Here is a 26,876-nt window from a genome sequence, read left to right as displayed (position 1 = left end):
TCGTATTATGCAACGTTCGCATGTTCTTAGTTGTTCGCCTGTCCTTGTATGTCTTTGTTTCGACCCAATCATGAATCCCCCCACCGACTCCCGGATCAATCAAGAAAGCGGTGGAGGCGTTTCAGCGTTGAGAGGTGTATTAGATTCCCGCATTCCATCGAAGCGTGCGGTAGGCACGGCCTTATCCTTGACACCCCCATGATTTGTCGAAACACTTCTATGTAACTTAATACCAACCACCTGTTTTTGTAACTCTCTTTGGCTCAAGCCGACCATCTTCCACGGGTCACGTGGTCCTTCAATGAATCCCGAGTAACGTAATGTCACCGGATAACACATTTCACGTGAAGCTCGCTAGTACTTTCGGCCATTATGAGCCACGTGCATAATTGCATACTCCGTCCGTCTCACTGTGCGACACCACAGCAGAGCGCTATACACTCGTCCTCATGCAGGTGACGGGGAAATGGAGTCAACCGGAGATGCGACCTTGTTTTTGCTGAGAGATCTAATGTTATATTCCCACGGTTGACATTGTCGGCTCCACGGGCGACAACTACGAGATACCCGCAAGCCCCCGTCGGCTTTCCCACGTCGGCCCCTCCAGATACGCGTCCGTATCTCGCTCGGAGATCTCTTTAAATGTCTTCGTTCCGAGTGCCACACCACGTAGTGACATTCATTACTGGAGGTCACCTGGATGTCAGAGCTGAAAGGTGGGACGCTCTGCCACGTTGAAGAATTCACGATAGAACTTTTCTTTTTTTTTTTTTTTCGGACAGAACAGGCTGCATTACCAACGCCATCTCGGCTAAAGAAGGTCGGTGGTGGCGGTGAAACAGCTCGCCGTTGTCGGCCTCACAGAGGTGGGCAACGTCACGACTAACGCCCTGGGGGAATGTGCGTCCTGGGCCGGCTTCAAAGGGAACATGACGTGTAGTCACTGAGATTCCGCCAATCACAGCCATGCTTTGTTAAGGGTCGAGCCGCCATCAACTGCAAAATGTAGCCACAGGCTTCGTGCTTTTGAAATCATCTGCGGTGATTGGTTGAAGCAGATGACATCGAGACTAAATATGTCCACGCAGAGAAGGGAGAGAGAGCATGTCACTCAAGGAGGCGTCGATTATGCCAAATTCTGCTACCCACCGAGGTACGGGCTCTGTTCAGGACAGAACGGGACTGATGCTTCTTTTCTCCGCCATCTTGAATACGACGGGAGCGCCTCTACAGGTAGTTAGACGAATTCCTCTCGCGCCAACTTGAAGCGGTTAAAACGGGATACGGATGTTGCCAAATGTACAGCAAAAGCTTTGGCAGCAAAATGTGGGCCACATGTACACGGCACAGCTGCATCGCACGTGCGTGTTGCGTACAACGCCCACTCAAAAAATTATATCCACGAAACAATGGCGGTCGCCATGGTTGAAGCCCATTCCTCGGCACCTCACTGCGCCTGGAGCGAGACAAGTCGGAAGCAAAGCAGTTAAATACACCTGAAGGTGCTGCAGTTTTTCAGTTCGGATAAAGTAGCTATAAGTCCGGCAGTTTGTGCGTTTATGCAAACAAAAGGAGGTTCGTGTGCAGTTCCTGCGAACGGACGAGTACATAAAAACCAGCCGTTGAGCCACTTTTTTTTTGTACGGTTGGACATGGTCGGGAGGACAAAGAAGAAAAAAGTGGAAACATCCAGTGCGCTGTCTTATGCGGGTCTCTGTGCGTGTGTGTGTGTGGAGGTAACGCGGGTTCGAATCCCGGAACCGGCTGTGCTGTCTGAGGTTTTCCATTGGTTTTCCGACAGACTTTCCAGACAAATGTCGGCACAGTTCCCCCTGAAGTCGGCCGAGGACTCATACTAACCTCCCTGTCCACCACTTCTTCCTGCTGTCCTCTCTCCACCTGTCCACGTCTGAACGCCGCTCACAGCCACAGTTGCTTCGCGGCGCTAACACTTGATTAAAAAAAGAGGCGGAGCTGTGCTGTCTGGATGTTTTCGCTGGATTTTCCTCAGACGCTTTAAGACAAGTGTCGGCACAGCTCCCTAGGAAGTCGGCCCAGGACGAACGATTTCCAACATGCCGCCAGGGAGGCGGGCAGACCGCGGGGAAATAGCACGCTACCACCACCACAAAGAACAAAATGTTGGCCACGCATCAGTGTCGGAAACCGAACAGCTATAAAGGATGACGTCCTTCATTCCACTGTTGTCACGAGCGGTCCAAATGAAAGCGGTCCAATCAGCCTTCGAGAAATCTGCACGGCTGGCGAGTGAGCTCCACGCTTTGGAAGATCAGTTATCTTCGCAACAGCGCATCTCGATCAAGGCCACGCGTCCCGTCTTTATTTACCTCTGTGCAGTGTAGAAATACGACGACCAAATTGACGTCATCATCTGGCTCGCTAAGGATATAATACCCGCGAACGCACGCGAATAATACTCCCTTCTATTTCGGCGTCATCAAAAGCACACTGACGGAGAGGCACATTTTTCGTGCAACAGATTTAGCCTCTTAATTTTCTGAAGATGAGCCCCATGGTCATGACGAGAAACGTGGAAGAGAGGCCCCAAGCAGCACAATGTACTGAAAGTCGAGTGCAATGGGGGTGGACGGGTAGCTGGAAGGCCTTGACATACCCGTAAGACTAAAGAACATTGATAAGACACATACCGTCCACCCTCATTGCACTCGACTTTCAGTACATTATGCTGCTTGGGGCCTGAACGATAGCGAAATTTCACAAAAATTCAAGCTGGTCGATTTTTCGGCATATGTTATCGCTTTCTCCACAATCCGAATTTATCAAAAAAGATTGCTCTCCCCCCTGTTCTCTTTTTTTTTTTTTTTTTTTTTACGAGTGAGCGTCGTGACAGTACTGATGGGGCACTTTGTGACGTAATTTGGGGTCTGAGAAAACACCGAGCCCCACACGTAATAAAAAATTCGGTGACACGAACATCGGCTTTCGACCAGCTAAAGAAAATTGATGTGCCCGACTGCCGTGTACAAGCTGCGCTGACAGGCTTTGACACTCTGCCATTCGACTGGTGGGTTGCGGGGTTGAGCCTCTTGTCTCGATGCCACCTGCACCCCGTGCAGGTTCCTCGATTGCAACTTATCCTGAAACAAACCTGAAATCTTCGCAGGAAGGATATTTGTATAAAATCCGGAGAATCGTAATGTGTGTTACAGAAACGTCGTAGTTCTTGTTGCTAACGAAAATTAAACACTCGACTTTACAGACTTCGTTGAAGAGACAGACTTTCATCGCGGCGCTGACACCGAATAAATGAAAATTGAAGCGTTGAGAACGCTCGCAAATAATAATAATAATAGTAAGAAAAACTGCGGTCACCTCGACAATGCAAAGAAATGGCCCACCAGAAACGTGCCCGCGTTTTGCGTAATTGCGGTGAAAAACGATGCCACCTGAAATGAAGAACCCAACATTTTGTTGTGCGGTGGCATTTCCACTGGAATACCCGCAGAAAGTAAATATCTTTCCTTCCTTCCTTCCTTCCTTCTGGAGTTGGCGGCAAATTTACAGAAGCTGCTAACGGAACGTGTTGAAGGCCGGCAGCTGTTGTGAACTTTATATTCCACTCCAGAAGACAATCCTAACGACTGTGGGGCATAAAACAGCGGAAATAAGGCCGCCTTGCAATCAACAGTGAGAAAAAGGTCGACTCATAAAGAAAAACCTGTTCACTGCATGCGGCGGCTTTCTCACGAGAAAAATTGGGCCTTCGTGGAGAGACATTTGGAAGGGACGTCTGTACATATCACCCATTCAAAGCAATCGACGCGAGATAACTGATAATGCGGACGTAGCACTTATTATTTTTCTTCGTTGCGTTGTCGTCGGTTAAAATAATAATAAAATAATAAATGATGATGATGGAGACGTGATGATGACATGGAATGTTTCCCCCGGTTGTGAAATTTTTTAAATGGAATAAATGTTCTTACATGTTTCGTTGTTCCTTGTATGAACTTTAATACCTGAAAAACGACAGACTAAATGAATGACAGAATAAATTAAAAGAAACCGGCGAATTGTTTATCAGAGCACGCGCTCACTGAAGGAACTTCTCAAGGTGAATCATGATACCAATATCGGGGACACCGCAAACCCGCTACCGGAACAGAATTGTAGCCGACTAAAACTTCCGCTTGCGTAGCACAAGAAAAAAAAAAAAACAACAAAAAAAAAACGGCAACAAAAGACAACAAAAAAGAAAAACGAGGCGGACAGCGCCGATAACGGCACGAGATGCGTGCGATGATGAAAAAAACGATAACATAGGCAGGGAACAACATTGGAACAGAATGATACGTTACGATTCGTCACACAGTGCACATGGGAAAAATTCAGGAAAAAAAAAAACGCAAGAATCCCAGGCGAAATGACGCCACCGATCACTGAAATCCAGCGCCCTGGTGAAAAAACAAAAACAAGAAAACAACAACAAAGTATGGGTGGAATCATCTTCAAGCCGAGGTGAAATACCCTCCCACTATTGTGTCACGGACGTTAGTTTTCTCTTTTTCCTCCTGATACGCGCCAAGTGTATTCATCACTCAGTTGAAGTTCAAATGCATATAAATAACAATAATGACCACGCCATTGCGACAGAGGCGAGGTTGAAAGCCAGCAATCACAGAAAACGGTGAAGTGGAAAACCTTTGTGACACAAAAGCTCTCAGACGACAAACGTTATCCGCGAAAAGATGACATGTGCCCTGAGTCACCACGTCCGCAAGTTGTCGCAGAATCAGACAGCTACCCGTCAGCTCAGAAGTTTCCGCGAAATGCAGTGCAAGAGGGGGAGTGGGGGGGACCCCAACGTCCTGCACCGAAATTAGACGGTAAGCAGCTGTGTAGAAGGAAGCGGCTAGATCTTGGTGTCCCTCAAAGCTGAAATAGCGGCGAACGGGAGAGAGCTCACCAATAAAATTTGCGTTCGCATGCGGAGACTAGTGAGTCCGACTCCACTTTGGGATGCATACTTTACACAATGCATTAAAAGAGAAGGACAACAGTATACCAGAGAGTTCAGCTCCACGGGATAAATATAATGGGTCAGGTTAGCGATGCGACGGTCACGAACACGATGTTGCGGGTCACAAGAGATTCTGATGTGTAAAGCCACATGGAAGTAATACTCACTCAGACAACCACAATGAATCCATGATGATGTATTCTGATGATCCTGTGCACTTTTTTACATCCCAAGATCACATCACTAAGGAAACACGCACGCACACAATTCTGAACGAAGTGCTCCGCGGCTCAGTCGCCATGGCGGTTGCAGCGGTTGCTTGGGCAGGTCGTGCAAGGCGCGCACACCGCCAAGTGCGACAGCGCCACCACACCCCAAATGGTGGCGACGCCAGCGACATCTCTCGGTTAGTTCTATAGTCTGCTACTTCTTGGGCTTCTTGGGGATTCGGGCCAATTCGGGCTCCGGGTGCGCGCGTGCGCGCGCATAACGTGCACAGCTAACGTGCAGGGACGAGATAGTCGAGGTCGAACCTGAATCGAAGCTGTTGGCGCATTCTTGGAGCTGAACCGTTGAAAAATTTCAGAAACCGGTCCAAGTAACGGTTCACATCTACCCGAATTGCCTACTGTGTGCCGAATATGGGACTGATGTATTACGACTTCCTTATGCCACAGTTTAAGGAAAAGGAGTTGTAGCACCAAAAGGAGCGTCGCAATGGACGATGCACAAAAGCAAATTTACTCCTGTGTGAGCAACTTTAGTCTTTTGGGGGATTAAATGAATTACCACAACTTAGGCTTTGTTGACAACATGCATGGGACTAAATGAGTGTCACACATGGGTACTGCATTTCATGCTTTGTACTCACAGAGGTAATCCATGTGCATGAATGAAAATATAGCACTTTGAATTGAGATCGCGGTTGTCTCACGACGTAAAGCCCCGAATTATTATCGAATTAAACCGCGAACCGTGATATATTGAGTTCGATAAAATCTTCACGTAACATGCATAAGACACAATTTGCCAAGGTAGAACCGAAATTGCTTACTCTGTGGGAAAAAAAATGTGTAATGTAAATAGCCTTGTTCCATCAAATTTACAAAGAGCACATCTTTTTGTGGATTGTTGCATTTAGAGGACCATTTGCAAAGTTTAGTAACTAGTTGACATTCTGCTGAGTAAATTTCAGGTCAAGGACTTCCCCAGATTGCAATTACTCCCCAGTTTACTCCTCTTTTCTTAGTTCTTTCTTCCTCACTTTCTTGATTCACAGGTGATAGCAGTGCTGATTTTGAGCAGATGGTAGTGGTCTTTTCCCTTGGTTGGTTCATGAGCAAAGAGGGGCAGCACAAGGTGGGGTGGGGTTATCTCATAATTGGCTCGCGACTTGTTGGCCACACTCGAGTTCGTGAGCAGAGCATCATCGTTAAGTAGTTTGATGCACTCGGACCAATCACTACGTAGGGGAAAGTTACACGTTATAGGGGCGCTAGCGTCAATTGAAAGGAACACATTTATGTTTGCAATTTGCTACAAAAACCAGGCCGTACACTTTTCACTTACATTTAAAAAACATGGAAAGTGTCAAATAATGGTAAGCCTTGTTCTCAACTGCTCAGATGAAATTCTAATTCGTAGGTGCCTCCGATCGTGGTAGGAGAACACCTGATTTAACTGTGCACGTTCCTAGTCCTCCGTGTTAAACCATTCCAAAAATCCGCCATGAGCATTGCAATCTTCCCTCTTGGTCCGCTATTGAAAGTTAAATTTAACAGCAAAAATGTTGCAGCGCAATACGTGTACCGCGGCTCATTTCGTCCACGGCAACATCCTGATGGAGGCCAGTTCATATTATTGAACTGGTTCGTAAACCAAACCATTTAGAATTAACCGGTTTGAACCGCTTAATGGTAGCCTTCCGGAACTGAACTGGAACTGAACCCTTATGGTCGAACCTGAACGGATAGCGTTTGCGGTTCCACTCTCTGACCGTGACGCCGTGACAACTGTGACTATGGTGCCATGACCGTGTACGCATGCTGTGCAGATATGCAACAATACACTCTCATGTCTTCCACGCTTTCCTATATTTTTTTTATTGCCCCCACGTAGACAATGTACAAAATATAACCAAAGTAACAAGAGCAAATAGTAATAATATTTAGAGGACAAAAGAAAGCTTATACATACTCCCTGTTTTGTTGCAACCCATAAACATATACCATGAACAGGTATCCATAAACATATACCCACCCTGGAAGCTTTGTACAACCCCCCCCCTCCAAATACACACACACACACAGATGTCAATTTCTGGGAAAATTAATTACTGGGTGTTAAATCATTAACCCAAAAAGAAATCTGGATTTTGGCTGCATAGTTCCTTATACCAATTAGCAGTGCCACAGTCAGAGGGGATGGGCGGTTTTGGAGGTTCAACCCTCCCCCCCATCCCCCCCCAAAAAAAGTAAAAGAAGGAAACGTGCCTTTGGTAGTGCATTTGGGAGAGGTGACATGACGCTGAAATCCTCACGCACGTGTAAAGTTCCCATAGAATCCCTCCCAAAATATTTTTCTGGCTACGCCGCTGCTATTTAGCAATGTTTCTCCCCTGAGCACCGTAAGCAGAAGCGGAAATGAAAAGAGAGAGAGAGGGGAAGCCATACGTATGGCACTGATTAAGGAAAATCCCACAGATGAAATAATCATCGAAGCAAGTTCACTTTGACAGACATTCCACCGTGGTGCCCCTTCTTCGACGTCGCGTTTCGACATGTCTCATTTTAGAGAATGGTGGCTTAGGGAATAGGTTTCCACGAGCGAGTTACGTCTCAGCAACCATAAGACTCGTAAGAGCAAACTACATTTTAAAGAATAAGGCGCACGTTTTAGACAGCCCTGTTCCAGTGTGTTACGATTCCCAATTCTGCACCATAAAAACTGTACGAGACACATGTGCACGCTGGCAGTATGTTCGGGAGCCCTCCAGATCCCGTACTGTTACTGGGAAATATTGGGCTATATTTTATTGATACATACTGCAGCCTTGAAAAGGCAATATCGGAATATCTTGGGCTATACCAGAAATATATTGGGCCATTTTGCATTTCTAAGTATGAAACAAAATCATAACATCAATAAATGCAACAAAAACTGTTGTGATATACCATGTTCATTTTCAACAGCGTTGTAATTAAGTGGACCTCTGTGTAGTGCCCTTTCCTGAAGGCCGTGGAATGTGCTGAAATAAATAAATGAGCAAACAAGGTAGTAGCTGAAGTGGTGCAGGAAAAATATTAGTGAAATTTCATTTACAACTTCCACTCTGTTATACGATGATAGAGAACAACAGGACATACATAATATCAATAAATACTTTATTGATTCCTTCCCGTGGCACCCATTATTGCAGCTGTATACCCCAACCACTTGAGATGTAATATTTGGCTTGCTTTGCCTAATAATTTGATCCTAGGTAAAGAAAAACGAACCCAGCATTACAAGAGGAATGCACAAGACAAGAAGATTGCATGCTGGTATTTTATCATGGTACAGAATACCATTGCATGATGCTATTTACCATAAACCTATTGCACTCACTACGTACCCTTGCTTGTGATCGACCTCTTATATTACAGTGAGCTATTTACTCATTATTTACACAATGTACCAAATGCACTTCTCAGAGCATCAAGAGGACCTTCTTGTGCCAGTATCAAAAACACAATTCATGATTGCAACTCAATGAATGTTTGTTGACCCTTAAAAAGAGAACTGCCCATACCAATCCCTTTTGCATCCGAAACAGAACAGGTACTAAAATAGAAGCAGCAAAGCTTCTGAATTATTTTGCCACGTATCCTCAAACTTTATCAACAGACTCCAGATGCCATCTGGACAATGGCCACCCTTTACTTTTTCTGTAGCTAGCTCATGGCTACATAAACAGGGGGAAACATTAACCCATAATCTGGGTTTGAATCAAACACTAAGCAAATGCATGCCTCGGCTGCAGACAAAATTAATCCGTTACACAAAATTGCAAAATATGCAATTTCAAGGCTTTCCTTCCCAAGTGGCTGCTTTCCACTAGGTGTGTAAAATCATCCGAAAGGGGTTACCCACAACAATTAGGAGACTGGAGAGGCTTGCCAAAGGAAAAGGAAACAACACCTTCTATTAAATGCCCATAGTGCTTCAGAGACAATTTGTGACCCCAGTTGGATTGGGTGGATTTCTTAAAATGTACACAAACGTAACAGTAATGTGCTGATATAATCAGTTACCTCAAATGAGTTTACAACGTGAGAGAGAACTACTCCACATCTAAGGAATGAACGATAGCATTGTTTCTGTCTTAAACTGGAAGCAGTGTGGCTCGTTGAAAAATATGTTGGGCGTAACACCAGGGAATCTGCACAATACGAATCACAGAAGTGTCTCTGAACCACTCCAAGCTATCCTATAAGTCTGATTCCCATGATACCACAATAATGCAACAGTGCTTGCACCAGTAGCAGGAGTCACAGGGATGTCTAAGGTCTGATGACTAGGCGGTGACGTACACATCACATATTCATGCACGCTATGAGCTGGTGACACAACTGGCTGTACTGCAAACTATCACCCGAAATTCTTCGCATTTTAAGTCCGCGCTCATCGGGCTTGGGTCCATCACACACCTCCAGCTCAATCTGCACACCTGCTGCTGGATGTTCCAGGGCTAGGCCCCGCTCAGACTGCTGTAGGACGAGTGGCAGCTCCGGAGCATGTGCGTCTAACCTCTGCCTAATGTCTGTAAGGATATCACCACAGCCCGAATGTGTTACTGCTATACACAGCGATCCACTTGGTGTCTTCTGGAGCGCTCCTTCTGGTGCGCAGTAGGCAGGAGAAGGAAAAGTCTGTGGCCAAGACCTCTGGTGTCCATCGTCGTCAAGCTCTGCCCACCTTGTGGGGGAATATGCAAGGTCCAAAGGGAGCAGAGAATAGTCTGCGTACGCTGATGAGGAAGACGATGGTGATGGGGAAGACGATGACGTAGCCACTTCCTTACCACGTTCATCTGTGATGCTGATGTGAGGTGGAAAGGTGCGACAAGACGGGTCGTACGCAGAGCTCACTATGATCTGAGGCTGGTCGGGGGCGGTTACAAAGTGTGAGGTTAGTCCCGCACCATTCTCTGTTGCATCTTCTCGTATCATTCCGAGGAACACAGGAGGAGGGCTATTTCGGGGTTGAGCTGAGACCAATCCTTGTATTCTTGGATATACGGGCGTATCTGTATAAACAGGAGGAGGAGAGGATGAACGGCTCTGTGGAGAAGCCACACCTGCCATTCCATATGTGGGTGATGTCCCACCACCCACAGGGCCAGGAAGACCTCCCATTCCATAAGGGGGTGTTGTCCCACCTCCTACAGAAGCAGAGCCAACAGACACATTTCCTATTGCATATGGCGGTGTCACTATTCCTTCGACTATTGCAACAGACCCACCCCCAAAGGTATATGGAGGCGTTGCCCCACCCCCTTGTGAACTGGTGTTTACTGGAGGGGACCCGTCTCTAGCTGCATCAGGTGACGGTGATTGCTGGGGGTAGGGCACGGTAACAGCATCCAGGTTGGTGGCTCCGAAGCCAACAGGACTTCCTCTGCGTTGTAGATGAAGCCTTTGGAGGTTCTGTGTAAGAGCAGCAGCTGGTCCCGGGGAGGCAGGGCCCGAGGACGTAGCAGAGGGACTCTGGTGAATGGGAGAGCCTGCAATGGATGGAGGTGATGATGCAGACGTGCCCAGTAGTGATGGCTGCAGGTGGGCCATCTGCTGGACGTGGAGAGAGTGCCGCCTCTGAATCTCCGCTTGTAGCTGGGCGTCCATTGTGCCACAGTGTTTCTGCGTAAAAAATGAAGGCTCAGATGTTGTTGAGGTAACATGCAGTCTTATGGCAGAATTTGGCATCTACAGAACAAAAGTAGACCTATAACAGCCACGCTTGTGCTGTTAGTATCATATAGGAGGCAGATAATCATGACTGAGAAGTGATTGCGAGAGCACGGCAAATGAGTGTTTGTCACACATCTTGAGACATGAAGTGTCATAGGCGACCCTGGGGCATTCTTCAAGGGGGTTGTGCTCCCATATTTTCGGAACAGTGCTATAAAGTGTGGGCATTTGACTTATAAACATGTGTATTGGAGTTCCAGGTCAACACAACCTGTGTTAAGAAATTATTGCACACCAAGTATCAGGTACTGCAAGTGTGCCCTGCTTTCTCTCTCCCAGATCCTCACAAAGATACAACACGCTGAACTCCAGCGGCAGGTCTCTTCACGGAAACATGCAAGGAATGTCCATTCCGATGGTAATAAGCAGCCCATCCCCAGACGATTCCCTTCTTTGGCATCGCACCCAGGCAAGTGGCATGAACTGGAAATCCTCATATTTAAAGTATCAAGTAGGATATCGAATACTCTAAGTACCCGATAATAAATACCATACTAAATAAAAAAAATGTTAAGGAAAAGGAATACAGAAGGTGCATCAATGTCTTACTCCACATCATATTTTGACACGAACTGGAAATCCACGTATTTCAAGTATCAAGTAGGGCATCGAATACTCTCACTACTTGATAATAAATACCGTACTAAATAAAATGATGTTAAGGAAACGGAATACAGAAGGTGCATGCAGAGTACTACTTCACATCATATTTTTGTTTGAGAAAGAAAATATCTTGTCCAACGTGGCCTTATCGTGGCAATATCCAACGTGGCCTTAAGTGCACTCTTGCTGCCAGGATTTCAGATGCACACTCGGACAGTTGACTTGCCTTCTTTGTTCCACCTTTTGTGGTTGAGCAATGGATTATGTTTCATAATGAGATGCCTAACAAGTATCTTAAAGGAGTAATTTAGTGCTTCACGTAACAACAGCATTGGTAAGATTGGTACAGTAAAAGTAATATTAGCGAGACACATCGTGACGGCTGAAATTCTGTGATGCAGATGAGTATACTGGGCTCAAGGTCCACCCTTTGTTAAATACACGTTAGTTGCCTGCCTTAAAGGGACTATCGCATCCGTTGCTATTCCAAATTCCGAAACTACAGTGCAATTTTACTCCTCGTTCGTCACTGATAATGACGCTGAAAATCCGACGCAAATTAGTGAAATTGTTTCTGCGCAGTTTGATGTCGACGTCTTACTTTGCTTATGGCATCATGATGTTACTATCGCTGTGGCTTCCTTGGATGCAGTGGGAGTGTGAATCGTTAAAACCCGTTTATTTAACATGTGAGCTCTTTAGGAAGATAAACCTGGTCAAGTAGACTGTGAATTGGTCAAGCTCCAGAGTTAAGCAGGCATACTCTCTTGCAAAGAATGTCTGCGTATCCTGTGCTAATACAAGTAGCAGCCCTTATTCTCATGCACTGTGAGAGTCCTCCTTCCCCCTCCTCATCATTCACGCCGCACTTCCCCTGGACCGCAACAGAGGTCTCCCCTTGCTCACGCCAGAACTGCGGCACGCGCTCACCTCCTCTAAGACCGGAGACTCCTGTGCCACTAGTCAGTCGTCACTCGCCAGTCTACTTGACGGTTCGCATGTCAGTTTTGTATTGCTTTCGCCTTTCGCCATTAAACGGGTAGTTCGCTGCCCTCATTGTTCTTCCCAAGCCTCGCCTCATGCCTCTCCAGGCCTGGCATCCCCACAGCACTGTGGAAACATCCTCCGTTGCCCTTTGTCAATATGGTCAAAACATAGAACTTTTTTTTTATTACATTGGAAAGTATTTGCAATAATGGTTCCACAAACACAGTGAGCTAACTGTGCTCTTCCTTTGAGGTGGCTGACATCACATTGCTAAGCGTGGATTTGACGGCATCCTGCATCGTGTTGTACATTGCATCTGATCTACTAAAGCTCCAAATAATGCTGCAGCTAACAGCATCCATGACGTAATACATACAACTAAAGCAGAACTGCATAGAACCTGCGTAGAGCTTTGTGCGTTAGGGTTAAGCCCATTACAACCTGTTTTTCCTTCCCAGTTTGCATCATCGTCACTTGTGGGAAAACCTGAAGAAGCCCCAAAACAAACCTGCCAAAGCGCAAATTCAGCCACTCGAGATTGCTAACACCATGCATTCAGCAAAGCCGCTAAGCGTTTATTGTTCACCTGAAACGCGAGAACCTCTCCTTTTTATTTTCATCATCTGAAATTGATTTTTTTTCCACCCAATATGCCCCAATTTTATCCCATTTCACAGCTCCTGAAACAAAACCCGGTTTTTGCCCCTCGATTTTCAAAAACATAGAACCTGAAAACTCAAGTGTCTACGCATTTCGTATCTGCAAAAGAGCCTCTACAGCAGGGGTGCCAAACTCATTCGTGTCCGCAGACCGCATTGAGACATGGGGAGTTATGCGGACCTCATACCACAGGCTTGGGGTAGCCTGTTTCTGGTATAAATGATACAACACATAAATAAAAACAACACAAAATGTATGTATTTGCATTACTTAGGGTTGCTCAATCACAAGGTCAGCAATCCTTATTTTTGTTAACAACTGCGTCAACATCGGGTGAAAGTGATTGCACGGTTGACTGCGTTAAGGTGTTCGTTTGTTAGTTGTAAGCATAACTCATTAAGGTTGGTCACAGAAAACAGCTGCTCGCAGACGTATGTTGTACTGAACACAGACAGGATTCTGTACGACAACATACGTATCTTCGGATACTTTCACCCAATAAAGCCGCACCAACTTCAGCGAACATGTTCGTCGTCAGTGCGTCGCACTGCAGATCAATCAGTCCCATTTGTAGGTCATCAGGAACGTTGTCCACAGCTGCAGAAAACGGCGAGTCAAAAACCTCGAAATCTGTTTCATGAACTCGAAGACTCTTTGCTAGAGTTCACTCGAGAGGCCACCAAGCCTGCAACTGAACCTGTCCGTGTCTGGTGGCATTGACGGCTCTGACCATATAGGACCAATGTTACAAATCGGCCATGTAAGGTTTGTTCAGAAATGAAGTGAAAATCAGACGCAGGGGCAGGTATAGAGAGCCATCGGCTGTTAGAGGCAAATGGCTACAGTTTTCTACCACTAACTGATGCAAGATAAACTACACGACTACAGAGCCCAATCGTAGCGACACGACCATTTATGAAGGTTGGGCCGTATATTTTTAAATAATTCTTTGGCTCGGGGACCATGCAGGCCGCATGACAACCTCATGCGGGCCGCCACTACGGCACCCCTGCTCTACAGTATTGCAGCTTCCGTCACATGCACATTTATGAGAGACTGCACAGCGTGAAATCTTTGGAGATCCTGTTAAACGAAGTATCTTTTCAGTTTTGTTTTTTTCCTGAATTTCATTGAAAAGGAGTGTGACTGTGATACTCCTTTAGCATGCAGCTTCAGGAGTCCACAGTTACCTTAACAATTTCTGATTGTGAGCCAGGTAATGCAGCATAACTGTTGTCACTGTAGCGTTTACCTGTAGTTGCTGATACTCTTGCTGGAGGGCTCGGACTATACATTTGTTCTCGCTTCCTAGAGTCTGATTGTATATTCGTTCCAGCTGTGTTCGGTGTGGGCTTACAGGTGGGCAACCATCACTTGCTCTCCTGGGCACTGGAAAACCACAACCAGGCATGCACGCATGAGATCAACATGACTAGGGGACATGTTCAGTCTAACCATCAGTCATGGTTACCATCAGTCACATGACTGACGGTAAGAATGTTCATGCTAATGTTACACGTGAAAATTTACATATTGGGTCAACAGCAAAGCAGATGAGTATGAGTAGTCAGACATCCGTTGGAACGTTTTCTCTTCTGTGCAAATCAAAATTCAAGCATGGAATTAGGTGTAGGATGTATATGGACCGTGCAGTAAAGTTTCAGAGCGGAGAAAGAAGGCGCTAAGCAGTCGTGTAGCTCCCGCAAATGAGCACTCACGAACATGCAGCTGCCATGTTTTGTTCGCAAGAATCGTCCACATTTCGTTTGCTACCCTTATCTGTTTTTCCTGAATGGCAGTGAAGTCGGTATTGATGAAAAGGCGATGCAGGGAGCGACCAGAGAGTTAAAATTCTCCCACTTTGGCGCTGTCGCCACAGTGTTCGGCGCGCCACCTAGAGTACCGCACGTCCCCTATTAAAATGACAAAAACTATGAAGAATGAAACAAATTAAGTTTCACTCATTAAATTGTTTTGAGATGCTTCATTCTTCTAAGCTTTTTTTCAATAGTGCTCCGTAGTGCATTATTACACAGTGAATAATTCCAAGTACTCAAAAATTTAATTTTCTATCTCTCCATGCAGACACACTGTGTACCCAACCTTTGAGTCATTTCAAATCTTCAAAAACCACAATTCCTATATCTGCACATTTCCTTCATGCCTCCTTATCTTAATTATACACATGAAACAATATGCACGTTCTAAATCTCCGTGCAATAAAACTTCTATCCCTCTCCTGCCTACTGCTGTGCTCTTATAGACTTGCATTTGAAGCAAGTGCTGAACCCACAAGTCTGTATGATATAAGGGAACTCTTGTATGCAATATACATGCAACAATGACACACCTCCTGGTTGCTTCTCCATGACAGTCAGCAGTCCTGTTCTTCGTTGCCTGGGCTGCACCTTCCACTGCACATCCTGCACCTCATCTGTGCTCCCCACAGTGTGTCGCTTACCATGGCCTCTTGCCTGGAGGTACCTAAGGCAAGCGCATCCCAAGCTCACTCCACTGCCAGAGAGAACATCCATCCCACATCAGCCACTCAAAAACAGAAACACGTAGGAAATTTTCCACTACTGAACTCCAGTGTGAATCGAAAGCCATGCTTCTACTTGGGACTTCCTAGTGCATCCTTGGGAGACATCCACTTGAAGCAGGAGTCACAAGAAAACATTGAGAACTAACACTGCTATGCTTGCACGAATCTACTGAAAGCTCCAATGTAGAGATAAACTGATATTTTACTGAAGCACACTGATAAGCGTCGTGGGTGAAGAGAGGAAGAGGTTTGTGAGGACAGCTGTAGAGCAAGTAGCAGGATTCTTATGGGTTACGTATCAACGGAACTAGTCGTAGCAGAGTACATAAGACAGGTCAAGAAAGGCCAAAGCCAGAAACACAAAAAGAAATTAGTCTTCTTCCGAATGCCCTTTCTGCATAATGTTGAGTCCTCGACATGCAGTACAAAACATGTGAAAAAGCCACTCAGAGGATTATTTGTGAGTGCCACCGTGTTAAGACACAGGGGGCGCCAGAAAGTGGAGGCAAGGAGGGCGGCCGCCCCGTTGAGCTCAGGCTGTTGGGGCCTCCCCCCCCACCTCATGCATATAGATTGGAGAGGGTGCCTTGCATTCTCTCTTGTAAGGTACATTTTTACAGGATTTGCATGTTCACCTGCATGAGTTTCTATTACTGTTGTAAAACTGTGTGTGGCCAAAAACGGGTCTGCAGCTGGACGGCTGCGACACGGAGTGCGAAGTGGCTGTCATGACACACCCAGGAGAAGGGCGGCACGGAACTCCAGTTTCCCTGGAAGAAGAAGGGAAACTGTCTCCCTTTTTCCCATGTCTCAACTGCTTTTCTTGTTTTTACTTGTTCGAACTTGGAGGTCTCTGGACCACAGGAAAAGCCATTAGTTTTTTAGTCGCAAAATAAACCTCGCAGAGCAAAGACGTCTTTGTGCTACGTGTCTTCTTATTGGTCCTTTGTACCGGGCCAACGACAGATTCACGGTGTCATCCATATAGTATTGTGTAACGAGTGGGATATCGCAAGACATTCTTCCACTACATTTTCTGGTGCCGAAATCTGGGATTACACTCGTGAAGTTCCAACGCCATGGATCGACTGAAAACTAAACGATCAGTTCAACGGACAAAGGATACCAAACTTATCAAGGAGGTGTGTTCTCTGCTTCAAAAGCCCGACGTCACCGTGACTGCCCTCAATGGCCTTCGTGATCGTCTCACCGCAAGCAATGATGAACTCAAGCAACTCAACGCCCAAATCGAATCCCTCATACCGGACGATGAGCTGGAAACCGAGTATTCTACTGTGGGAGACTACGAGGACCAATTTGTAAAGACACTCAGTGACATCCAGAGTGAGCTAGCTGCCTTACAAATGAGCTCTAACAATCCTCCTACAACTGACAAGTCAGTGGCACGCAGAGAAAAGTCCCATAACACTGGCGTGAAACTCCATAAGCTCCAGTTGGTGCAGTTCAAGGGGGAATTGGCGCAGTGGCAACCGTTCTGGGAGCAATTCGAAATGGCTGTCCACAATAACGAAAACTTGTCAGACATTGAGAAGTTCCAGTATCTGCGTTCACTTCTTGTGGGTCCGGCGTCGAGTGCGATATCGGGATTGCAGTCCACGTCTTCACGCTACAAAGACGCTATAGACATTCTCGCACAACGTTTCGGAGACAAACGCCTTATTGAACGTGAACATTTCAGCAACCTGAGACATCTCCCTGCTGTGAAGTCTTCGGAAGATATTCAAGCTCTCCGAAAATTATACGATCGTGTCCAAACGAATATACGTGACCTGCAATCGCTTGGTGTCTCGAGTGCAACATATTCCTCCATGATGGTGGACATTCTTCTGTCCGTGCTTCCCTCAGACATTGTGGTGGAGTATCATCGCAGATTGAACAGCAGCACTCAGACTTCGGAATTTTCCTACCTGCTGGACGATGATGCTGCCCCCGTCGCGTCGTAGGCATCATCAGGATCAGCATCGGAGGCATCGCAGTCCTCCAAGGAACTTGCGAAGCTGCTCAGTTTCTTGCGCATGGAAATCGAGAGCAGAGAGCGTTCGGGTGTAGTGTACAGGAAGCAGGACAGCGCTTCGGGCCCAAAGCGCAAGCAAGGAGGAGTAAGCCCTCCATCAGCACTCGTGCTACACAGCGCCGGCAGGGTGAGCTCTGCCTGTTTCTTCTGTGCGTCTGAGAGTCATGCTGCCGACACCTGCCCTTGTGACCTTACTCTGGCGGAAAAGAAGAGAAGGCTTGCATCCACGAGGAGATGTTTTCGATGTATGAAGCAGGGGCATCTCTCTAAAAATTGCCGCTACAAAACTAAATGCAAGAAGTGCGGTGGGAGACACTGTGTCTCGATGTGTGATCCATCCTGGAAACCTAAGTTACCGCACGATGCCGCCCAGCAAATGACCACCACCAACATGTTCTCCGCAAGTGCCTCTCCAAACTTACCGCACACGGAGGTGCTACTTCAAACTTTCCACGCTTGGGCTGTTGCGGATCTGAACTGTGCATACGTCCGAGGCATAATTGATGGCGGTAGCCAACGAACGTTCTTACGTGAGTACCTCGTGGACAAGCTGGGATTACCAGTAATTGGAACAACCAATATACGCCTCAATACGACAACTCCTTCGTAACGAGCTTGCATCAACAAGGTATGGAGATTGTGGATCGCCTCCTTCTCCCATCTATCGCTGGCGTTGAGGAAATCAGCCTGCTTGTTGGTGCTGACCAGATGTGGAAGCTTTTAGGCGGGGATGTCCGTCGCTGCGAGAGCCATCCAGACCTCGTTGCCATCTCCACGGTGCTCGGAAGGACATTTCAGGGACAACCCTGTACCAGAAGCACCCTTACCGACGCCGCTAATGTCATGGTATGTGTGCTGCGAGTAGGGATACGAAACGATGACCACCAAGCCTCCCTACACCAGCTATGGGAACTGGACAGTATCGGAATAACAGATGATCCAAAATCTAACACACTACAATACGAAGAGGTCCACAGACAATTCGAAAAGAGTATCGTTAAAATTGACAGCCACTATGAGGTCTCTCTCCCTTGGAAGGCAACTCGAAACACCTTGGATGATAACTACGCCGTCGCCGAGAAGAGATTGCACAGGTTGGTCAAACGGCTGACCTCAGATGGCTGCCTCAGCGAATATGACGAGGCTATAAGGGTGTACTTAAAACAAGGGCATGCTGAAAAGGCTCCGGACGCCACTGGAACACACAGGCATGTGCACTACATGCCACATCGAGCGGTTATAAAGCCTGACTCATCATCCACCCGGCTCCGATTGGTTTTCGACGCGTTGTCACGTGCCAATAAATCAAGTTCCTTCAACGACCATCTGGAGAAGGGTCCAAAGATCAACTCCGACCTAGTTCCAGTATTACCTCGGTTCAAGATGAACGCAACTGCCCTGACAGCCGATATATAGAAGGCCTTCCTTCAGATCGCCATTAACGAAGGAGATCGCAACGCTCTGCGATTCCTGTGGCTTGCTGTGGTGCTGAGAGCCAACCATCCGTTACCCTCGGTGGAGGAACAGCGCATGACACAGGTGCCATTCGGGACAACCTCTAGCCCATTCCTTCTGGGAGCCACCTTACAATACCATCTCAGGAATGCGCGGGATGACCAAGCAGACGTCGCAGCGATTTTGGAGCGCTCGTTCTACGTAGACAACCTTCTCGCGGGTGCCTCTACAGCGGAGGATGCAAAGACAATAAAGGACACAGCTCAAGCCTTGATGGCGGAGACCGTTATGAACCTAACGAAATGGAGTTCAAATTCGATGGAGCTACAACAGTATATCAACGGCCCCAGCTCCACTGCGGCTCCATCAATAACAGAATCCGAGAAGAATATAAAAGCTGGAGAAGTTTCCAAAGTACTTGGAATAGTTTGGGACCACAAGAACGACTGCTTCAGGTTCTCGGGTGAACACTTACTGGAGGTCCTCACCATCCTATAGAATATGAAACATTACGTACTTCAGATGTCGGCACGAGTATTTGACCCTCTTGGATTTCTCACACTGTATTTCATCCGTGTGAAGATCTTATTTCAGCGTCTTTGTGAGCTCGGAATGGATTGGGACGACCCTTTACCAGACGGCACACTGACTGACTGGAGATCATGGAATGCAGAGCTGAGAAACCTACCAACCATAACTGCTCCGCGATACCTAATGACGGGAACAAATCGGGCCACTGTCATGTATTCACCGACGCAAGTCCGCTTGCCTATGGCGCATGCGCCTATCTCCGAGCAGAAGACAACGATAGGCAGGTCAGCGTCAACCTAGTGTTTGCGAAATCTCGTGTTGCACCTCTGAAGAAACTAACATTACCTGGACTTGAACTCATGGGAGCAGTGATTGGGGCACATGGACAAACAGTCGAAAAACTACGTGACAGTCAACTGTGGTGGCGCGGGCAGAGCTGGCTCTCAGAGCAAGAAGAACATTGGCCTCGCAAGGAAGATCACAGCACGGAAAACCTACAGTCTGTTGAAGTAGAAAAACGACGACAAGAGGTCATCGTTATGACCACCGTGGTTGCACCACCACCGTTGATGACAGTGTCAAGTTTCAGTTCCTACACGAAGCTTGTTAACAACTGTCGGAAACAACTTCTTGCGCCCGAGACGTTTTTGACCACAGCCGAAATCAACAGAGCGGAAATCTTGTGGATCAAGCAGGCTCGGATCACCTGCTACACGAACGAAATCCGTCATCTAGAACATGAAGGTCAGGTACCACGTGGCTCACCAATCGCCGACCTTCAACCTTACATAGACGACGATGGATGTCTAAGAGTAATTCCCCCGCACCAATTCTTCTTCCAAAAGACAGTGAGCTGACCATGCTGACTGTAAATGCTGCGCACCTACGAACTTTGCATGGTGGACTACAATCTACGCTGCCTGATATTCGCGAGAAATACTGGATCCTTAGCGCCCGACAAGTGGTGAAACGGACAATTTTCAAGTGTCTCATTTGTCGTAGATGCCGATTGGAACCTGCCAGTGCTCCCACTGCGCCCCTCCCAAAAGAGTGAGTCGACCAGAGTCATCCCTTTAATGTTGTAGGGCTTGACTATGCCGGTTCATTGTTGGTAAAGACAACCGGACAACACGAAAAGTCCTACATTCTGCTATTTATGTGTGCAACAACTCGTGCACTCCACCTCGAACTAGTGACGAATCTGTCGACAGAGTCGTTTCTCCTAGCTCTGCGCTGCTTCGGCGCGCGAAGAGGGCTGCATAGCACGTTCTATAGTGACAACGCCCTCACCTTTAAAAGAGTTGCAAATGACATTCAAGTAATGTGGAATATTCTCCGCACAAGGGAATCGCAGGACTTTTGTAGCAAACATCGCAGAACATGGCGGTCCATTGTGCAGCGGGCACCCTGGTGGGGGGATGGTGGGAGCGGATGGTGCGTACACTAAAGAGTTCACTTCAGAAAGTTCTCGGCAGGCTGAGGCTCACCTTCGAAGAGCTTATGACTGTTTTGGTGGATATCGAGGCATCCATCAACTCCCGTCCTTTAACCTATATCCACGCGGATGCCAGGGAGCCTGTGGCGCTAACACCAGCGCACTTCCTTATCGTAAAAAAGGCTGACAGCTTTGCCAGAAGTTGAAACCACGCCAGCAATTTCCACTCACCACAGCATCACATGTCGGTGGAAATACAGACAATGCTTAATGAACAATTTCTGGCAGCGGTGGCAAAAAGAATACCTTCTAGAACTGCGGTCAGCCATTTTACGCCAGACCGGAAGTCAAAATCACTGAAAGAAGGGGACCTCGCTATCCTTCGAGACGATAATGTGCCACGACACATGTGGAGAACGGTGCGCATTGTTGCCAGCCACCCTGGAAGGGAGGGGCACGTACGGGCCTACACTGTGAGGATGCCGACAAGGACCATCACCAGGCAGCCAGCGCAGCTACTATATCCCCAGGAGGCCTCAGAGTCGCCCACATCCTCTTAAGGTACATTTTTACAGGATTTGCATGTTCACCTGCATAAGTTTTTATTACTGTTGTAAAACTGTGTGCGGCCAAAAACGGGTCTGCAGCTGGACAGCTGCGACACGGAGTGCCAAGTAGCTGTCGTGACACACCCGGGAGAAGGGCGGCACGGAACTCCAGTTTCCCTGGAAGAAGAGGGGAAACTGTCTCCTGTTTTCCTGTGTCTCAACTGCTTTTCTTGTTTTTTACTTGTGCAAACTTGGAGGTCTCTGGACCCCAGGAAAAGTCATTAGTTTTTTAGTCGCAAAATAAACGTCGGAGAGCAAAGACATCTTTGTGCTACATCTTCTTATCAGTCCTTTGTACCTGGCCAACGACAGCTTCACGGTGTCATCCATATATTGTGTAACAAGTGGGATATCGCAAGATATTCTTTCACTACAATTACTGCAGATAGTGCTTTCAAGTGAGAATTTGTTACTTAGCATGGATATATCCACTATTCGCACCACTATTCCTCTAAGAACGAAACCCATTCTAAACCTAAACTATGGCTATATCTGATTCACATACAGAACGACTAGCCACTGCTTAATTAATTGAATGCAGCAAGATGAAGCTGTTTCTCTTAGCAGCATATTTCAAGTAATTCCGCATTGTGTGTATATGTGTCACTTTGCTACACTTTGCTTGTTTGTCTGTCTGCTTTTCTCTAGATGGAACATTAACGTACCAACCTTTTGAACTTCAGCTTGCCATCCCCCCTCCCCGAGTCAGTCACCCTCAAGAAATAAGTCACCCACCCCTTCCTGTTTCCTTCTTACTCTTATTTCAGATAACTTTGTGTTGTAACCATGCTGCCATTATGGGCAGAAGCATGGAAAAGTAAAAGTAAAAGGGCAGGTACATGGCCCCCTTGCATCACTTCTTTTGGGAATCTGAGCGCTGCCTGCAATTTGTGCACCTGGAAGCAACGGTTTTCGTAATTGTTTTACGGTTACTAGCATTGTAATAGTGAATGTATTATGCAATAAAATGGGGTAAATCCGGCATGCGCTTTCTGTTTCTGTAAAAAAGAAAGAAGAAACATGAGCTTGACTTGGCAAATTTTGGAGTTCAATTGGGAAAATTCAATTTCTCGCAAATTAAATTTCATAAAAGCTCCCAGAAGTCATGGCAAAATCTCCCTTGAGATAGATAGCATTGACTCCATAATGTTCAGACATGTAGGTTTTCTAGTACCATTTTTTATCACGTTAGGTGAAACAACCCTGCATAAGAACGCTGTCTGGTTGTGCTTGTTTGCACAACCACGATCAAGTAGGGATCAATGGTCACTCGTCCCTCTACTACATTTAGATGTTGCTTATCTTCTAAAACTGCCGGAAAAAAATTTCGGCAGCAAAAGTTAAATTTTTTTAAAGGAGATAATCCATACCAAAACCAGTCGGTGCAAGTCATTTGCTCATTCCAGAACATTTTCAGCCTATAGTTTGAATTAAAGGCTAGCAACTTTCTCACTGCTTCATGTAATACTGCTGGATGGGGAAGTTAAAGGACTGCACCACAGTCCCAGATATCTACACCCAGATATGATCCCAACAGTTAGATCTCTATGTCGTCACCTAAGCTGTATATGACACGAGTAAATTGCACAAATGGGCTGCATTCACAGTCCTGCACGCGTAGTCCTGTAGAACTGTATCACTGGGCAGAAGGTTGCCCAGCTCTGGTTTGAGTGGTACAGTGTATTAGCAGCAAGGGGATGGATCTTACGTATTAGACTGAAGCCAGTGTTCCTATTCTGTGGTAAGGTTAAACATAAAAAGCAAAGGAAGCAAAGCAACTTGGAGCTGAGGGTGCTTACAGCATCTACGAAGCAAGAGCAGAAATTAGAATTACAATGCTTTGTGGAAAGTTGTACAAAATATTCATTTTGTGTTATAGGAACATAAATCTCGGATGACTAACCTAGTGATTGCATTGCTGTCAGTTTGTTCTTCCAGTTCTTTGCAGTCATCTTTCAAAGCTGAGCTTGGATGAAGGGTTTGAGGCATTGGTCCACTGACATGGGATATTGTCTGGAACACAGGAAGAAACACCCTCAGCACATCACCAGTGCCAAACAACCACAATCATGCCAAACAAACATCACTAAATGCCATGAAACATTTTATGATTTTTTTAGAAAACATGCGGGTCGAGAAAGCTAGCATAGTACATCCATCATGTCTAAAGTGACGAGATGTCCCGATTTCACTTTTACGGCCACGGTCCCACTGGCTTGCTTGTGGGACGGCGATTTGTCCTTGTGTTTTGTGTCTTCGTGGAGTGAGTCAAGAAATGGCCACATAAAGTGCTTTTGCTTGCACCAAAGTTGCAAATAATTCTGGAACAAACATGATCGCTGCAGAAACTCAAAAACAGAAATTTGTGAACAATTTTGATATCTCAAAGTCAACGCTTTCAAGAATACTGCACAACAAGGAAAAGATACAAAAATGTTGTCAAAGCAGGAAGCTTTGCTGCCCATCGAATGTGGATTCGGGCGATTACATACGACACGATGAAACAGGTAATCTTTAAAGGGGCCGTAAACAGGCCACGAAACATTTCAGAAATAATGATACCCTATGAAAGAACGCAGATCATAATACCCAAATATACATTTGGTCTGGCCCGTGCCAGCTCGGTGACCCATATAACTGCTTTCAAAGATGAGTAACCAGCGAGCCTCTCTCCACCACGCATACGTCACATGGCTACGTAGCGTTTTGCCGTCCAATCGGGGGGCCGAGCTGCGCACATGACGTTTCAAATAACCAGCCAATAAACATACTTCATTATCAGCTGTGAGTCAGAGCGCTCAGTTTGTTTGTGTGGAACTACATTTTGCGCTCCGTGGTTCCGAAATTCAACGTCATGACATATTCAACATCTCCGGCTGTCGCAAACGTCAACAGTTGGGCTGCTATCACATGACGCGATTCGAACCCGGGTTCCTCCCAGTCACGACATGACATGGCCAACACACTAACCACTGTTCCACGCGAGCTGGTGACGCGATGCCGCGTGGCTCAAGTCAAAGTACGTCAGGCCAGTTGACGGAACCATTCGAAGATGACGAAGATGTCCCATTGCGCACCTACCTAACATTCCGGAACTGTAGTCCCGGATATTCATTCGCGCTCGTGGTGTGCTGCGTGCTACTGCCCAGAAAACGTAGTGCGCGTATGATACATAAATTAAACGCATTTCTTTTTCACTTAGAGGCTGTAACTGTTTAGATTTTGAACAGAAGAGGATTCACGTTCATCTAGTCCAATTTCGCATTTGAAATAAAATCATACGTGGAACACTCGATCGTAATTGGTGAGCAAAGCGCTACGTCAAAATGACGTAAAGTTAGAGCGTGGGGCGGAGCTACAATGCGAAAGAGTGCAGTGAATATTTCATTCGTATGCAAGCGCCTTTTGTTTTTGAGCGTTAGTAATTGCAAGGAGTTTTCACTGCCTAAGTTTCAATAATATAACACAAAGAAATGCGCCCCTTGTGTACCTGTTTACGGCCCCTTTAAGATCTCGCCGAGGGAAGGGGGATGCAAAGCTCACCACAGGAGGACAGAAAGATAATCCTCACTCTGAACAACTGAGGGGTGCATGGAATTTCTACAGAGCCTCACTGGCATGCAACATGCCTATCTTGTACAAAGATGACTGTAAAATGCAACACAAACTGCCCATCAACCCCTTTTCCCCTAGTCACCCACAGTTACGAAAGTCGATGCTTTTGCGATAAAGTCATATTTCGTGAAACTCTGCCGTGAGACTCTGAAATTTCTGTGTACTTGCTCGAACAAAATTTCTGAAAAATTGAACCATTTTTCATTCCCTCCAAGTTACATTTATGAGGAGTTACATTTATTTACTGAGAACCAAGTTGCACTTACTGATGATATGAGCTCATTACTTGATGGGTGACTAAGCTGGCCCTGCAGAAGGTGCCGTTGGAAGAATTGTTGAATGTTGGCACCGCCATCAGATGCACGACGTCCGAATCCACCAACTACTAGTGAAAGATATGGCACGTATGACAGTGTTAATGCAGGGGTGCACACACTAAAAAGTGCAATGAATACACAAAAGTGATTTTGTTTAGAGCATTAGGTTACTTGGATACATTTCTTGCAAAGAAAATGGTGACGTTCACGCACGGGACAGCCCATCCCATTCGGTCTTATGTGTACTTGCTAGTCATTTCTTGGAATGAGAACAAGTCTTACGATAATATAAAATGGATGAAATTTTGTCTCCTTTCATGCCGTGGATCTCAAATTTCCAAATATACATTGTAAGACTCTACACTTGAACTTGAGTGAAATTGTAAAAAAATTTACAATGTCAAAACAGATATTATTTGCAGAGGTTGACATATGGTTAAAATTAAGTGCGCACCAACATATTTACGGAATGATATGCATAAAGCAATAAACCCTTTACACAACCGTTTTAACCCAGTAGTATGTGTAACAAGGTCATTCTCACCAATAGTATCGTTTTAGAACTGAAGGATGAGCTGCAAAAGATCAACATTTTTGTTGCGTGTGGACTATTGCTGATCACTATTGCAAGTATCGCTTGTTTTAATGTGTGATATGTACACGCATTTTAGACTGTGTTGCTGGTTGCTATGGACAACGAGTTTGACATTCAACCACCCTTACTGCTAAGCATATCTGGTGGTGGAAAACCAGCGATTGAGCTAGCAGAAGTTAAGGGAAAGTATGGGTGATCTGTGTGCAATACAGTGACAGCCTATTACATAGGGTCCTTATAGCAGACTCTAGACCATATTTGAATAGTTCTGCCACATGTTACCATTCTGTGGGCCCACCAATCGAAGTGAACACACAGCATAGTTCCAATTGCATACCTGCCAACTTGGGAACATCCAAATTAGGAAGATTTCAAAAGCGGGGGAGTAGAACAAAGCCGATGTTGGGAGGCTTTTATTTGCATATGTAACAGGAGCGCACTTCACCCCAGCAGGCAAAGCGGTACGCTTTGCAGCATCGG

The 26,876-nt window shown here is 46.2% G+C and overlaps 2 protein-coding genes across 6 annotated transcripts in view; both read right to left on the bottom strand.

Moving 5' to 3' along the window:
• The window catches only part of LOC135385411 (uncharacterized), a 144,533-nt gene extending 139,172 nt beyond the window's left edge, over positions 1 to 5,361 (bottom strand). The window contains exons 1-2 of one of the 2 annotated variants that reach the window (XM_064614713.1): positions 5,170 to 5,361; positions 3,969 to 4,001 (exon numbers count right to left, since the gene is read on the bottom strand). The gene's annotated coding sequence lies outside the window, so the exon portion shown is untranslated. The remainder of the gene's footprint in view (positions 1 to 3,968; positions 4,002 to 5,169) is intronic. The other variant, XM_064614712.1, reaches the window with a different exon arrangement.
• Positions 5,362 to 8,368: 3,007 nt separating this feature from the next.
• The window catches only part of LOC135385410 (serine/threonine-protein kinase SIK3-like), an 83,379-nt gene continuing 64,871 nt past the window's right edge, over positions 8,369 to 26,876 (bottom strand). The window contains exons 11-15 of one of the 4 annotated variants that reach the window (XM_064614708.1): positions 25,751 to 25,866; positions 23,773 to 23,882; positions 15,611 to 15,774; positions 14,513 to 14,649; positions 8,369 to 10,899 (exon numbers count right to left, since the gene is read on the bottom strand). In XM_064614708.1, coding sequence (XP_064470778.1) covers positions 9,577 to 10,899; positions 14,513 to 14,649; positions 15,611 to 15,774; positions 23,773 to 23,882; positions 25,751 to 25,866 — 1,850 coding nt within the window. In that variant the 3' untranslated portion in view covers positions 8,369 to 9,576. Of the gene's footprint in view, positions 10,900 to 14,512; positions 14,650 to 15,610; positions 15,775 to 23,772; positions 23,883 to 25,750; positions 25,870 to 26,876 lie in introns of all 4 variants that reach the window. The other 3 variants (XM_064614706.1, XM_064614710.1, XM_064614709.1) reach the window with 3 other exon arrangements.

The sequence above is a fragment of the Ornithodoros turicata genome, chromosome 2 (genome assembly GCF_037126465.1).
Source record: "Ornithodoros turicata isolate Travis chromosome 2, ASM3712646v1, whole genome shotgun sequence".
Classification (NCBI taxonomy): Eukaryota; Metazoa; Arthropoda; class Arachnida; order Ixodida; family Argasidae; genus Ornithodoros; species Ornithodoros turicata.
This window is presented reverse-complemented; position numbering and strand designations above follow the sequence as displayed.